The sequence below is a fragment of the Camelus bactrianus genome, chromosome 11 (genome assembly GCF_048773025.1).
Source record: "Camelus bactrianus isolate YW-2024 breed Bactrian camel chromosome 11, ASM4877302v1, whole genome shotgun sequence".
Taxonomy (NCBI): Eukaryota; Metazoa; Chordata; class Mammalia; order Artiodactyla; family Camelidae; genus Camelus; species Camelus bactrianus.
Genome location: NC_133549.1, coordinates 41,418,993 through 41,434,038, shown reverse-complemented (window position 1 = coordinate 41,434,038; position 15,046 = coordinate 41,418,993). Strand labels below are relative to the sequence as shown.

Sequence of the window (15,046 nt, the reverse complement as noted above, 5' to 3'; positions counted from 1 at the left end):
CCGTGGAGTGTGAAATTGCAGCCCATGGTGCTCCATATTGTACCAGAAGCTCTTCCAAAAAAAAAAAAAAAAAACCATCCTCCAACGTGACCAGAGGGCTAGGAAGGGGGAGGGGCGGGGAGAGAATGGGGAGGAGGAGGGGAAAGGGCCCGGCCGGAGCCGGTCAGGCCGAGCTGGAGAGGGGGCCGGAGTGCGGGCGCCAGCTGCTTAGGATCTGATCTTGGAGAGGATGCGCCCAGGGGTGTGCATGGGGACCCTGGGGGCAAGTGGGCCATGGCTGTCCCAGACTTGAATTGTCAGGCAAACTTCTGTTTTCTTTTCTTTCTCTTTTTTTGTGGTAGTGATGACTTCCAAAACTGGGAATAGTTCAGAAGAGGAGCTTGGCTGCGGAGCTGCTGCTCTGCTCTACCCTCCTATCTTCCCGTCTCCATTTCAGCTTTTCTTCCCTTTGGACTAGTTCCCCCCCATCCTTGGTTCTAAACAGCTCCCCACCCCCCGAACTTTAATGCGTTTAATTTGGTCCGCGCTGTGGGGAGTATTTCCTAGGGAGATACATTTAATTTCGGAATTTCTAATCCCTTCCCTCAGAGCCTCCTCCCTGGCTCCCCTCACTGCTCCCCAGGAGGTGGAAGGAGGAAGGTTGGTCCAGGCCATGGGGGAGGGGAAAGAGTGGGATGGTCCCCGGGGCCCCTGCCAGCAGTCCCCCCACAGGCCCAGCCTCCTTCCCAAACTGCTTGAGGTCAGGCTCCTGGGCCCCAGGTCAGAGCCCTGCATGCAAAGGCGAGGCAGCCAAGCCTCTGCCTTTCCTTGTCCAAGCAGAAAGAGCTGGGCCAGGGAATGGGAAACCAGAAAAGGAGCAGAAGGGTCATGCAGGGAGAAGGTGCAATTAGGGGCGGTGGACAGGGGTTACCGAGCACATCACTTCATGCACAATCTGCCCATAAATGTATCTGGGATTTCAGGGTGCTTGTCATGCTTGGCTTGGTTTGGGGCACCTTAGCGTATGTATACTGTGGGGGAGGAGAGGGCTGTTCAACTGGGACCACCACCTCTCAGACAACTACACTGAGCAGAACTGGCCTGGGACCTCCAGAGAGCCAGGCGGCGCGGGAGCTCAGCACCAAGGAAGGAGGCAAGGGCGGGGGTGCTGAGCGCTAGGCGAGCCTGGCAGGGAAGGGAGAGGAGACGGCGAAGGAACGGAGATCCACAAGGAAGATTTATTGGGCAGATCAGATGCACAGAGGCGGCTAATGAAGCAAATCCCGAGATGGGTATCAGAGCAACTCCCCAAAAGTTTATTTGCCTTTAAATTTCCGCAGGGAGGCGGGCGCCTTGTTTGAAGTGTAAATGCCCCTAGGTTGGGGGGGGGGTGGAAGGGCCGCTTTGAAAACACCAGAGAGAAAAGGTTCATTTAGAGGCAGACGGGAAAAGCAACGAACCCTGACAGGTCGGAGCCCGGGTTGTGTTTGGGGTTGGGTTGTTTTCTTTCTTTCTCTTTCTTTTCCTCTTTCCTCTTCTTTCTTCTTCCCTTTTTTCCCTTCTGGCTTTTTTTCTCCTCTACGAAGACTATAGAAGAAAGGGAAGAACAGGAAAGGGAGCATCAGAGGGAGAGGCCAGCGCCTCTGGAGAGAAATCTGTACTCCAGACCTTCACTATGGAGCCCTGGGAGAAGGCTAAAGGGATTTCTAATCATCAGGGAGCATTGCCTTTTGACCTTCTAGATCCACCAATAGGCTGGTGCCAAGGAGGAAGCTGCCAGGAGCTGGCTTGGTGGAGGGTGAATGTCCAGCTAGTGCAGTGCTGGAAAGAGTGTGTTAGGAGCAGGGGGCGTAGGGTGCTGGAGTCTCAGGGTCTGCCTGGGAAGTGGACTATCATGGAAGGGTCTTCACTCCTCAGGAGGTCCGTGTGACGTGTAGGTGTGTGAGTGCACTTCCAGCACACTTTGTGCATTAAGTCCCCTTCTTTACAAAACATGAAACCCCTCTTGCCTGATGTGAAAAAATGCCTGTTGTCTGCACTCACACTTCCTCATAGTGTGTGTAACCTAAGAATATGTCTAGCTGGTTCTAGAAAAATCTGAGTCTTTGTGTGGATGTGTCCAAGAGTTCAGACTCCCTAAGACAACTTCCTAGAGTTACACTGGGAGACCTGGGGCAAAGAACTCCTTTAGTTCTGAACTCTTCTCAGTAAGGACCCTTCCTATATGCCACCCTCTCTCCCCAGTTCTGGGTTAATTTACCTCCCTGAAAGGAGCCCAAGGCTGTACCAGCTAATACCACATGAGAGGCCCTTGCTCTCAAGCCCAGGAGCCTTTCGCTTCAGGCTGCCTGAACTCAGTTTCCTTTTTTCACCCCCCACACCAAGTTAATGCGTGTTCGTGGGGTTGTGAGGCCAAAGCAAACCCAGGAGCGCCATCTGCAGGTCTCGAAATGAAGAGACTGACCTTTGGGGCTGGACCCTGCGCCTTCCACCTCCAGCCCAAGGGAGCCAGCTTTAACGTCCAAGGGAAGTAGGGGTGGAGGTTGGGAGGGAGGGAGGGGACAGGCTGGGAGCGAATTTTTACTCCCAGAAGTTACTCTGCAGGTGGATTAAATGGGTCGGGCTCTGGAAGCTCCATGAAGAAGGGCAAATGCTAGGATCCCAGCATACCCGGCTCCCTAAGGAGTGGGAGGCTCAGAACCCCGTCAGGCTGAGCCAGCCCTGAGCCCCGCCCGAAGATGAAGGGCGCTCTGAAAACCTGGGTGCAAGAGGCCCAGTAGGACTTTCCTCCTGGCTGAGTCAGGCCGGTTCGGCCCCCTACCTAGCTGCCGCCTGGGCTCCGGCCAGAACAGTGGCGCGAGTCCGCGGCGCTTCTGCGGGCGCCAGGGTGGGCAGGCAGAGGACAGAGTCGCCTCGAGTCCAGGCGGCAAGAGTGCAGCGCGGGCTTCCCTGCGCCGCCCTTTCGCAGACCCAGAAAGCGGGGGAGGGAGCAAAGGAGGGAGAGAGAGTTAAAACATCAGCTGAAGTGCCAAGATGATTTATGAGACAAGGGAAAATATTTCATAAAGATCTCCCGGATATTCTGTACTTAACCAGTTAGGAGACAAAGGGCTTCTCCTGCCTGGTGCGTGCGAACGGACCTGAGCGAGCAAGGGAGCGAGTGCGGATGACGGCTGCGGAGGCTGGGCCAGCGGCTCCGGCAGGAGCGAGGCCGGGCCGAGCGCGCTGCGCCTTCTGCACTAGCTCCGGATCCGCCGAGCTGGCAGCGGGCGGCGCTCAGCCTCGTTCGCAGCTTCTTCTCCCCAGCCGGGGAGAGGGAACCAAGCCTCAGTCTCCAGCGACCAGTCGTTCTGCACTGTCTCCCCAAGCTCCCCTCCCTGGCCACCCAAGGGTCCAGAAGCCAAGTCCCAGGGCTCTCCCACGGTCGCCTGGGTCCCACTGAGGCAGGTGGGTCCCCGCTGGAGGTCTCCAGCTCGCTACTAATCCGAGCGCTCTGGGCTGTCTAGACCCCGTAAGGCAAGGGGACAAGGGAAGCCCTGCGCGCAGCCGCGCGTGGGACGGGAGAGGACAAACTGCCGGGCACTTTGCCCCGGAATGAGAATTGGGGGTGCGTGGTTGGGGAGGTACCTCAAGAGGGAAAGGCGAAAGAGAAGGACCAGAGAGAGGAAGGAAGAACCAGGAGGAACGGAAGGGAACTCAGAGCTGGGGGGGGGGGGGGAGGTGAATAGGACTAGGGATGCGGACGGAGCTCAGGACCCCATGGCTCTTGCGGGCACTGGCCGGTGGATGGCAGGGCTGGGTGAGTTGCGTCTGCGAGCCGTCTTCCGAGCGTGGCGCGCTCCGCGGCCCTCTGTCGTTGCCTGAATATTCATTAGACTGGCCGCTCTTTATCCTTATCTAACGTTTATCTTATCAGCAAGTTTCGTTTCTCAGTGTAGTTTTAATCCCGGGCTCCCCTTCCCCCTCCCCCTGGCCCGCTCCCCTCCCTCCCTCTTCCTTCGCAGGCTGCTCCCTCCCTCCCGTTTCCCCCTCCCTTGCCCTCCCCTCGCCGGCACCGGAGTGACAGGCGCGGGGCCCTCCTCGCCGAAGCTCGGGGCTCCGGCGCTGGCGAATCACAGAGTGGTGGAATCTATTGCCTTTGTCTGACAAGTCATCCATCTCCCAGCGAGGGGAGGGGGAGGGGGTCTGGAGGGGGGCTTTGCAGCTTTTAGAGAGACACACACCGGGAGCCAAAGCTCCAGTCTCCGGCCGAGTCTTCTCGCAAACGCAACCCACCTGGGGCCAGTCCAGTGCTACCAGCGTCGCTCGGCTCCCTCCCTCCATCCCGGCCCTTCGGCCGCGGCGGCGCGCGCTTGCCTTTTCCTGGGGCGGGGGCCCAGCTCGCGCTCTCCCCTCCTGAAGGCGCCCGCTCGGACATCCCGAGGATTGCTACTTCTTGGCCAACTTCGACAACTCACTGGCACTTGGAGCGGCCCGGCCCCCTGCCCGGCGCCCTCGGGCCGCCCTGCTCCTCGGCTTCTCCGGCCGCCGCCTCTGGATGACCGGGTTCCAGGGGAACTGAGCGAGCCGCCTCACCCGCCCAGCCTCAGCTCTGGCCGCAGCTGCCGCGCGAGCCATGCGCCCCCAGGTCCCCCCGGCCCGGCCTGCCGCCCCGGGGCCGTTCTGCTGACCGCCCAGCCCCGCGCCCCGACGGTGGGAAGTTGCGGCCGCTGCGGTTGCAAGCTCCGGCCGGCCCGGGAGGAGTCCCCGCGGGGAGTGCAGCGCGGCGCCCCCCGCCCCAGAGCACCCCGCCGCAGACGGGCGCCCACTCACCCCCCCCCCACCGTCCCTCCCTTTTCTCCTCAAGTCCTGAAGTTGAGTTTGAGAGGCGACACGGCGGCGGCGGCCGCGCTGCTCCCGCTCCTCTGCCTCCCCATGGATATGCACTGCAAAGCAGACCCCTTCTCCGCGATGCACCGTGAGTACCGGCGCCCGGCTCCTGTCCCGGCTCGGGGCTCCCTGTCCCACCTGTCCTTTCCCAGCCTGGTCCTGGCCCCTAGCACTCATGTCCCATCTTGGAGGCCACCCTCGCTTATCCTGGTCCCCCCTTTCGTTCTTCCTCTTTCCTTCATTTCCTAGTTTTTCTAAAGCCCCCAGTTCCTCTTTCTTCTGCCTTCTGTCACCCATACTTTTTCTACTGCCTTCCTACCTTCCCTGGTGCCCATCACCTTTCTTCCTTCCACCTGCTTCTTCTTAGTTTGTGGTTCCACAGCCCCTGACCCTGGCTCCAGCCACCCTACTCCCTGGCAACCCTCTTGCCTAGGGCTGGGGGGCTAATGGGCAGGCAGCTTTCAGTGTTTTGTGTCGTGTTTTCTCTCTCTTTCTGTTTGCCCCCCCCTCATCTCTACCTTTCTCAAACTCAGAATGTGGTTGTCCAGGAGGAAACTCCTAGCAGGGACAGCCTCAGTGTCAGGACAATCAGGCAGAAGAGTGTGGGGGTGGTGTGCCCCCTTCTGACCCTCTGCTCCCAGCATCTCCCGGCCCTGCCAGCCCAGCCGAAGCTTCTTGTGGGATGGTTTGAAATCATTCCTCTTCTTTTCTTTCCTACTTCCCTTCCTTCTCCTTGCCCATTTCTGGAGTTGGAAGTCTGAGATTGGCAGTACATGGTGGTCATCTCTCTGCCTCTCCCTGGGAGATGCTCTAAAAACAAAGAGGGGTTCCAAGGAGAAGTCGAAGTCAGCGATAGATCGTGTAGAGGAGCCTTCCAGGTGGTCCCTGAGCAGAGCAAAGCTCTGCTTCTAGTTCTGGAGGCTCCTTGCCTGCCTCCCACTCCCTGGTAAGGATAGTCCAGCCAGTAACCTGGCCAGGGGGGTAGGAAAAGAGAGAGAAAAGGAGGGCGGAAGAACAAAAGGAAGGCAAATGCCAAAGCTAGGGGGAAAAGAGAGAAATCAATCAAGGGGAAGGAAAGAAAAGCCAGAAAAGAGAAAGGATGTTACAGGAAAAAAGAGAAGGGGAGAAAATAAATGAAAAAATACGAAAAGAGAATTATTTTGATGAAATTTGAATTTATCTAATTCTTGTCATATGTCTTTACCTTGGAAAACAATCCAGAGTTTTTTGAAGGCTTTCTTTTTAGACAAATAGATTCTAAATAGAAAACTTCTCCTCCTCTGTGGATTAATAATTAAGCATGATTTGTAACTTTTCACAGGGAAACTTTTTAGACCTGACTTGGATCTGTGCTGCGGACAAGAGAGCCCAGGAGGGAGAGCTGTGTTTTTCCCTAAGCATATATTTAGCATGTATCTAGGGGAGCTTTAAAACATACTCCTGGGGTAAAATATATTTCCCTAAATAATTTCCAAGCACAGGAAATCCGAACCAGGGGCCTCCGGCTGCCGCTGCTTTCCGCGAGCCAAGCCTAAAATCCTGGCTCCTTTTCGGAGAGAGTGGAACCCGGTCCCAAGCCGTCTTCGCCCAGACCGCCGACCTCCTGGTCCTGCTGCCTCTGCTCCCATTCTCTTATCTTGCCGATTCCTCGGGGGATCTGCCGAGTTCTGGCCGCCTACTGGGTGCCACTTTGAAACCCAAAGGGGAGCCAGGCGAGCTGAAGGCGGTTGGAGGAAGGGAGAGACCAAGGTGCGGGCAGGAGGGCGGGCTGGCCGGCAAGCAGCCGCAGCCGGAGTCGGCGCCGGCGGCAGTGGCGTATTCCAGGCCGGAACTCAGCGCCGGCTCTCGGTCCGAGCCCTGGACTCCCGCCGAGCCCCCTTCCCATGCCCACCCCTTAGATTGGGGTCGAGGGGCCAGGCCCCGAGCCCGGGAAGGCTGAATTATTCATCTTTAATCTGCCCGCAGCTGCCGCCTTTTCATACCGGTAACGCGAGTTCTCCCGGGGCCTAAATTATTGATGGTCGGGTTTGGAGGGAGGGGAGGGGTGAGGAGTGGGGTTAGAGGCAGGGAGACTAGCATGGATGAGGGGTAGAATAAGAGGCTCCGGTTCCCCCACCCCCAGCCTCTAGATCAGAGGCCTCTCCTCAGGCGTTCCACAGGCCTCTATTCTCGGTACCCCTAGGAGGGGATGGGAGAGGAACGAGCGAGGTACAGATCTCCCCGCTTTCTCCGAAAGTCACCTGAGGCCAGCAGAACAGGGGCTGCAGGTTGCTGGCCCGGTCCGGTCAGACTCTGCCGTTAGAACTCTGCTCTTGGATTGCTCAGTAACTGCAGCTGCAGGTTGATGGCTCTGGGTGCAGGATTTCTAGATTGCTGTAAGTCAGGGAGAATGGGGCGCCAGGCAGCACCCTCAGGCCTGGTATCCGATGACCACCTTGGCTCCGAGGTTGGTGACCCAGCACCTTCATCTTGCCCAAGAGAGCAGACGCCCTCGCCGCCCGGTTTCCTGGGTTGCTACCGAGGTCTAAGAGGTTAGAGGGAGAGCTGGCTCGGGCTACCTGCACAGGGTGCCCCGTGAGCCCTCAGTCAGCTTGGGCGACCTGTACCATGCATCCTGGGCAAGTCCGTGGGCCCCAAGCTTGGTGCAGCGCGGCAGGCCGGCGAACCCAAGCAGTCTGCGTTCTGTGGCTGCTACCTGAACCGCGAGGCTCTCCACTGATTCTCTGTCTCTGAGCGCAGCAGACTCTGGGCCCCTGCCTCTTCAGTCTTCCCTCCCCCACTTGCCTTTCTTTGAACTTTAGACACTAGGGAGGCGAAGGGGAAATATGGCTCCCCAAATATCTAAAGGTAGAAAACATAAAGGAAAGAAAAACTGATCAAAAAACAAAAACACAGGGAAGAGGGTAGGAAAACTCTAACTTCGAATTAAAATAAATACAAGGAAAGAGATAGGAAGCAAAAAGGGGGATGTTAGGGACTTTGCCCTTCTCTGTGTTTGGAGCCCTTATGTACAGTCAACGGGACCCAAACACGCCAACATCATCCGCCTCCAAGCACGCTCCGGGATCTCCGTCTTGCCCGGCTCAGGCGGGATCCCGCCCCGCGCTGGTTCTGTCCTCTGCCCGGCCCTTCCTCTTCTCTCTTTCCTGCTGGCATTAATTTCCACTTTGCTGTTTTTCTCTCCCCTTCCCTTTTTTTCTCTCGCCCTGCTTTTCCATTCCTTCCCTCACTTTCTCCCTGGCGTCGCATGGGTCTTAGAGCCGCGTTCTTTCCCAGTCCTCTGTCCAGCGTCTGCGCTTCCGCGTCTCTACGGCCCCGCGGATTCCAGTCCCCAATCCTCCGCACTGTGGTCGGCAGGCCACCGGCCACCGTTCTCCCGCGTTTCCGGGAACATGCCCTTCCGCCCTGCCTGCTCCCTTCACACGTCCTGGGCCGCGGACCCTGACTAATAGCCGGTCCCTGCTGTGTGTGGGGTGTTGTGTTTTTTTCTTGTCTCTCCCCAGCAGGGCACGGGGGTGTGAACCAGCTCGGGGGGGTGTTTGTGAACGGCAGGCCCCTGCCCGACGTGGTGAGGCAGCGCATCGTGGAGCTGGCCCACCAGGGTGTGCGGCCCTGCGACATCTCCCGGCAGCTGCGGGTCAGCCACGGCTGTGTCAGCAAAATCCTGGGCAGGTGAGGGCCTCGGAGCTGCCCCTGGGAGATGCCCTGTCTCATTCCCCAGCTGGATAGCCCTGGGTCTCCAGCTGAGGGCTTGGCTATAAGTCTGGGTCGCCAGCGGGAGAGGGAGATTCCTGACTCGGGGTATCTGGAGAGCTACTCCTTTGGAGAGGGCACTCAGGTGGTGACCGGGGCCCCAGGAACCAGAGTGGAGCAGGGCCATCCAGCTCCTGCCCAGCTCCAGGGTCCTTACCAGGAGGTAGCCCAATTCCCATCTTCAGAAAGGGAAAGGAGGTTCCTCTCTTTGGGAGGAAGGGTTGGAGGAATAGGGTGGAAAGTAAAAACGGATCCCTGAGAGGAGAAAAAACAGCCTCGGGTGGTAGAAGGATTGTTCTATTCCAAAAGAAGCTCTGTGCTCAGTGGGAAAGGGCTGGAGGTGGTCCCTCGGTCCTGGTCAGCATGGAAGCCTCCAAGTACTCTTCCTCCTGCACTTCGCAAATGAAAGACCAGGCTTCCACTATCAGGGGTGCCTATTCCTGGTGTGAGCACAGCCCCTGGTATGACCACCTCCCGAGAGAAGGAGCATCCCAGTTGTCCTCCCCTTCATCCTCCGCCAAGTGGACTCAGACACGCTGAGCCGCAGACACGCTGAGCCGCAGACACGCTGCTTTGGGTGTGAGCGTGGCTCAGCAGCTCCGGAGTCAGCAGCCCCTCTGTCCCTGCCACCACTCGCTTCTCGCTGACCCTGCTGGCCTTCCCGGGGCAGGTACTACGAGACAGGCAGCATCAAACCCGGAGTGATTGGTGGCTCCAAGCCCAAAGTGGCAACGCCCAAAGTGGTGGACAAGATTGCCGAATACAAGCGACAGAACCCAACTATGTTCGCCTGGGAGATCCGGGACCGGCTCCTGGCAGAAGGCATCTGTGACAACGACACAGTGCCCAGCGTCTCTTCCATCAACAGGTGAGCATGCCGGGCATGGCATGGGGGAATGGGGCTCCAGCTCCCAGCTCCTGCCCACCAGCGCTTCTCCCGGCACAGAGTCTCCATTCTTTCTCCAGCCTCCAGCTTTCCTCCCCTCTCCCAGCCCCAAAGTCCTTTGGGCAGGGAGAGGGGACCTCGGAGACAGAGAGGTAGACACACAGACAGGGCTGTCTCCAGCTCAGGATTGGGTATTCCCTGCCAGGCTTCTCCCGCCGGCCTCCTGGAAATGAACCCAAGTGTTTGTGGTAATTAAGACTCCAAGATTACGCGCCTCGGTATCTAGAGACAATCACAGCCCACAGCCGAAGCCTTTAAAATGACCAGTGTCTATTCATCACCTCCAAACAGACTTCCCTTTCTAAAGGCATGCTCCCTTTCCCAGGGCCAGTCACCTGTCCGGCCTCCCCTGCCCTCCCTGCCAACTCCCACAAAGCTGGCCTACCGGGAGCCCAGGCCTTGCTAGCCAGCTCTGCACAAATTTCTGGCCTACTAGCACCAGTATCCAGGCCTGCAGAGCAAATGCCAGCCACCAGCCAGCAGTTGGCAGGAAAGAGAGGAGCTGGGCAAGGAGTGGGACACCAGATAGGGAGGAAGAACTCCGGACCCTGAGGCTGAACCTTAGGAGATGCCTCCAATCATCTAGGGTGCCTATGTCCAGACCTAAGTCTCTGCTAACGACAGGCTTAGGCACATGGGGATAAATCAGGCTAGAGTCAGCTCGCCATACAGTAGCATAAGATAGTCAGTCTCCCCATCCCCAAGCTAGTCCACTGTGCTCTCTGGGAGAACATGTGCACACTCCATGATTACCCCTGGCAAGTGTGCACATGTGGCCAGTACAGCACAAAAAACTTGGGCTCAGGAGCCCAGGACAGCTTCCACATCACAGAACCGTACAACCTGACATCAGCAGAGATGCTGTGCAAGTTCCCGACAGCCTTGGACAGATTTTCTACCCCTGTCCACACCCCTCTCACCCCATTTTAAGATAAATCCCCAAATGAGAAGGAAGCTGAGGGTTTCATACCCTTGTTTTTCTTTACACTCTTCACAGGCTCATTATCAGGACAACTAATAATTCAGATGGTGCCTTTTTCTGAAACTGGCATCATGTATTAAGATTTTTAAAAATATTTTGCAAATGATATGGAATTATCCCAAATCATCCTGAAAACAGCAGGTAAAATTAGCTGGTAGAATGTACCTTGGCTAAAGAAGATTCCCTCTGCCACACTCCTGCTGTAACGTACTGCGAGGCGACCCCAGAAATTATCCCAGTGTGTGCCATCTGTATTAAAATGGTTATTCAGTTATGAACAGGGTAACATAATACTGATCAGCTAATTATACACCTTCCGAAAACCCTCCAGCTCCCTGGGCCTGGCTCAGCTAGGTATTGAAATCGTAGCAGTGTGACCCAGACACCATAGGAAGGAGCTGGAGAAAGACTTCGGGTGGTTTTGGGGAGAAGAATGAGTATTTTGCATTTAAAAGCCAGAGGAGGAAGCTGGGGAAGCTTTGTGGCTGGGACGGGGTGATGGTTAGGGAAGGGAAGGAAATAAAGTGTCAGCTCCTCTAGGTCTCTTGGCTGGCTGCTGGTCCTGGGAGTGAGTTGGTACTGAGGCCTTGGAAGGGGAGCAGCCTGCTGAGGAGCAGTGCTGCTGCGACTAGGCACCGGTGTTCTGGAGAACATTTGAGAGAAATGCTGATTGTCAGTGATAGGATTTGCAAGCCTTTGGAGGAACTTAAGACGTGTATGGTTAAGGCCATTTGCTTCTCTTTATGCATGGAGGACTGGAGCAATCAAGGCAGGTGTGGTGGCAGCACCCCTTGCCTAGCGCCATGTTTAGCACCCCTTGTCCCCTCCTCCCCAACATATACCCCTCACTGGCAGAGATGTTTTAGGAAGCTGGCTTATGCAAAAGTTGGGGAATACTCTCATCCTGAAAAGTCTCTGGGAGCAGAGGACAGGTGACCCCAGGGTCAAGCTGCAGAGGCCTTGGGGTGCACTCACCAGAATTCGGAGAAAGTGGAGGGGTGAGCCATGGGTGGGATGAGAGGGGGAGAAAGAACCACCTCAGCTGGACAGCTCTGACAGCAGCAGAATCTGCTCAGCTTGGAGCCCTATCACCCAAGGGGCACGGAGGCTTCCTTTGGTTGTGGAAAAATAGCCATACATGGGCAGGTGTCGCTGGCGACAGCAAGAGAGTAGGAGGAGAGGAACGGGGAAGCCACCGGCAGCATGGGCAGCCAGCCCTGGGTCTGTGGGTTGGCTCCCCAGCTTGCTTTGTCAACAAGGCACAGTCAGAATATTCTCTATTTCACTTTGAGGCAGAATCCTACCATGGCTCATATTTTAGAAAGAATTCTGGGAGCTTCCCAGTGTGCTGCTGAGTCAAGGATGCATCTGGGCCCCATACCCTCAGCTTCGTCCCTCTCGGTGCTTTGCTCTGAAGGGGGAAGGTGTATCTGAGATGTGTTGCTTCAACCTAAAGCCTGATAAGAGTGGAATTTCTGCTGGCACTGGTGATGCCAGGAACTTTGTGGATTCTCACTTGCTGTAGGAAGAGCCAGGGCATTTTCCTCTGTGCAGAAAGTGTGGTGCATTGGGGACTGGGTGGTTCTTGAGTTTAGAGCTTTACTGTTGGTGAGGTGCCCACTTGTGCTGGGGACTTTATAACCATCACCAGTAAGGGTGTGCCTGTGCTGGCTGTTGGCAAGAAAGGAAGTCCACACATGCTTACCCACCTGGGCCAAATGGTAAGGTTTTTCCTCTTCTCCTCCCCTAAACAGATGCTGTTGCTGCACTTGAAATACGCTATTATGGTTATAAACTAAATTGCTTTTCATGCTTTAAAAATGGTTTTGGCTTTCTCTGATCCTGTCGTGATAAATGCTTGGGCATCAAACCCCCATTCTCCATTGGCACATCCTCATAGAAATACCTATCTGAACCAATGGAGTAAGTCAGGGAGGCCTCCCAACCCCACCTCCACCCCCAAAAACCACTGTCAAAAATTTCAAGAGTTGACTGGATTGCTGAGAATTGTGTGGAATTTATCTGAATGATTCTCAATATTGGGTTACTGATCGCTGAATGTGGAGTTGCCGGCTCTTCAGCTTGTATACCGCCGCTGTGGAGAGTGAGTGTTTATAAACAGGTGACTTAAGATTGAAACCTGGTGTGGGAGATGGCCCAGAGGAAGGAGGAGATGGAGGAGATCCATGATTCTGAAAGAGGGGAAGTCACCTAGTTACACTGCTGAGCAATTGGCTAGGCAGAAAAGAGTTTCCTGATTATATGCCAAAGTTTTCAGGTTTGGCTCTTGCTCTGGGCAGGGAATACAGCTCCTTTGATAGCACAGGTGCAAATAGAGTCTAGGGTTACTGACGATCCCCTGAGAGCACTGTCTTGGAATGAGCTGAGAAGGCCATCGCTCTCTTAACTTGTCCAGCCCGCCCTATACGCTTTGGAGTGCCCTGCTCCCAGATCTGTCAAGTGGACCCTTCCAGAGTCATTTTCTCACTGATCACCTGCTACCCACACCCTCTCTTAGGCTGTTTGGCTCTAGGTGAGCACATTTATTCTTCTTGCAGTGGCAACACTGGCTTCAGGAAGGATACAGCCCCAGGGCTGTTAAAGAATTCCATCCCATATCATCTGCAGGTCTTCATCAGAGGTCTGGCATTGGGGTGACAGTGGTCTAGCTGTTCATTCAAAGACCTTTCCAAATAAACTGAGAGCCACTCATCCTAGCCAAGGGAATTCTGAAGACACATGCGGGGCTGGGGCCTGGGTCTCCCTCTCTGAAACTCAGGTTCTAGAGTGTTGCACATTTGACTCTTGGACCTGGCATGTCATGAAGCTGGGCTGGAGAGGCAGCCTTGCCACCTCTTCTCCAGACCCTTGCAGCTGTGTGGTGTTCAGGGCTGTCAGTCTTGTGGCAAAGAGCCAAGGCAGGTTGGTAGGTAAAGGAGAAGACTTCTCCCCACAGAGGAATGGGAAAGTTAAGGACAGAGAACTTGTTTTCCGTGGCCCTAGTCCTACCAGATCGGGCTACAAATCGGGCCACAGACAGTCATGCCAGTTTCTTGCTCACCTGTCCATCCCCAGAGAGCACCTCCTGCAGCTGGTCATTAGAATAACATGAGAAATAGTCCTGACTGTTGGTCTTCTTATTCCTTAAAATGAGCTGTCCCCTTGAAAAGCCGTTTTTGTTCCCTTAGTTGTTTTAGACTTCTTGACCAGCAGTTGTGTTGGTCTGAGTGTCTCCCCACTGGTGGGCACCGAATGGGCCGGCAGGCCACAAAACGGCTTTCAGGCAAGAGCAACGGCTGGTTGCCCTGAATTCTTACCTCAGCGGGCGACTCTAGGAAAGAGGAAGACAGGAGGTGTGGTCCCTAACGAAAGCTCCAGGTGGGTTTTGGAGGGTGATGCAAAGAGGAAAAGAGAGGGAAAATCCTAAATAAATAAATAAAGTGTGCCTCAACTATTCTGAGAACTCAATAAAACAATCACATCAAATATGAAGAGGCATAAATCTTGTGTCTGCACAGGTAACCTACTCAATTGCTTTTATTATCGCTCAGGCTGCCTCCATTTATTACCGTCCACTGCCTGGGCAAAGGAGGTTGCGTGGAGGGTGGTCTCCAGTGCAATCCTACACCCCGAGAGGCAACAATCAGCCCATACAACCAGGGATTTTGATGGGAGCTCGGGAAGGGCCCATCTGTCTGCATGAAAACCAATCAATAACTCTGTAACCAGAGCCCTTGTCACAGGGAAATGGACAACACAACAGTTCAATACAGGGGCCACAGGGGCCACAGGGGGAATGAGCCAAGTGGAGATGGGGCCAGGCAGGAGCAGCCCCTAGAGAGGGAACTGGGGTGCCTGGACAAGGGGGACTGTTGGAAAGGGAGTGGGATGGGGCAGGGGAGTGCGATGGGGCAGGGGAGTGCAATGGTTTTGTGTGCATGTTGGCACAAGGGGGGAATTATTGTGCAAAATAGATCCAGGGGACGAGAGGTGCCACTGGAAGTTAGGGTGATAGGGAACAGTTGGGAATGGGCTTATTCTGGTGCACATGGGATAATGTGGTTGTATATGTGATGGTGTGTATTGTGGACAAGAATATTATGCCTCTAGAGACAGAGCAGCAACAGTAGTTACTGGTGCAGAAGATGAAGCAACCACCCCCTAGAGCCTCACCCTGAAGAGGGGGCTCTTTCTGAGCCCACAAAGGAACATCTTAAACCTGAAACCAGGGGCTCCCAGCTTCCTAGGTCTGTTTGGCTGTAAGCTCCAGCTACTCTGCAACTTTGCCTCTTCGATCTCAGGTCTCTCCTTAGCCCTTTCTTGTTACCTGGAGTTGGAATTCCTGTATTAAGAGGAAACTGTGTATGCTGGAAAGAATTCCTTTCTCACTTCCTGTTCTTTAAAAGAATGCACTAAATAGTGTGAACCTGGCCTGCCACTTCTCTGAATCCCTGCTGTTTTATCCACTCCCCACCCCCACTCCGTACCACCCTCCCAGTTCAGAGTCTTGCAGGACA

The 15,046-nt window shown here is 55.4% G+C and overlaps 1 protein-coding gene across 5 annotated transcripts in view; it reads left to right on the top strand.

Moving 5' to 3' along the window:
• The first annotated feature begins 1,562 nt into the window (after positions 1–1,562).
• The window catches only part of PAX2 (paired box 2), an 80,918-nt gene continuing 67,434 nt past the window's right edge, over positions 1,563–15,046 (top strand). For 3 of the 5 annotated variants that reach the window (XM_074373763.1, XM_074373760.1, XM_074373761.1), the window contains exons 1-4: positions 1,563–3,778; positions 4,826–4,936; positions 8,352–8,520; positions 9,272–9,469. In XM_074373763.1, coding sequence (XP_074229864.1) covers positions 3,574–3,778; positions 4,826–4,936; positions 8,352–8,520; positions 9,272–9,469 — 683 coding nt within the window. In that variant the 5' untranslated portion in view covers positions 1,563–3,573. The remainder of the gene's footprint in view (positions 3,779–4,825; positions 4,937–8,351; positions 8,521–9,271; positions 9,470–15,046) is intronic. The other 2 variants (XM_074373764.1, XM_074373762.1) reach the window with 1 other exon arrangement.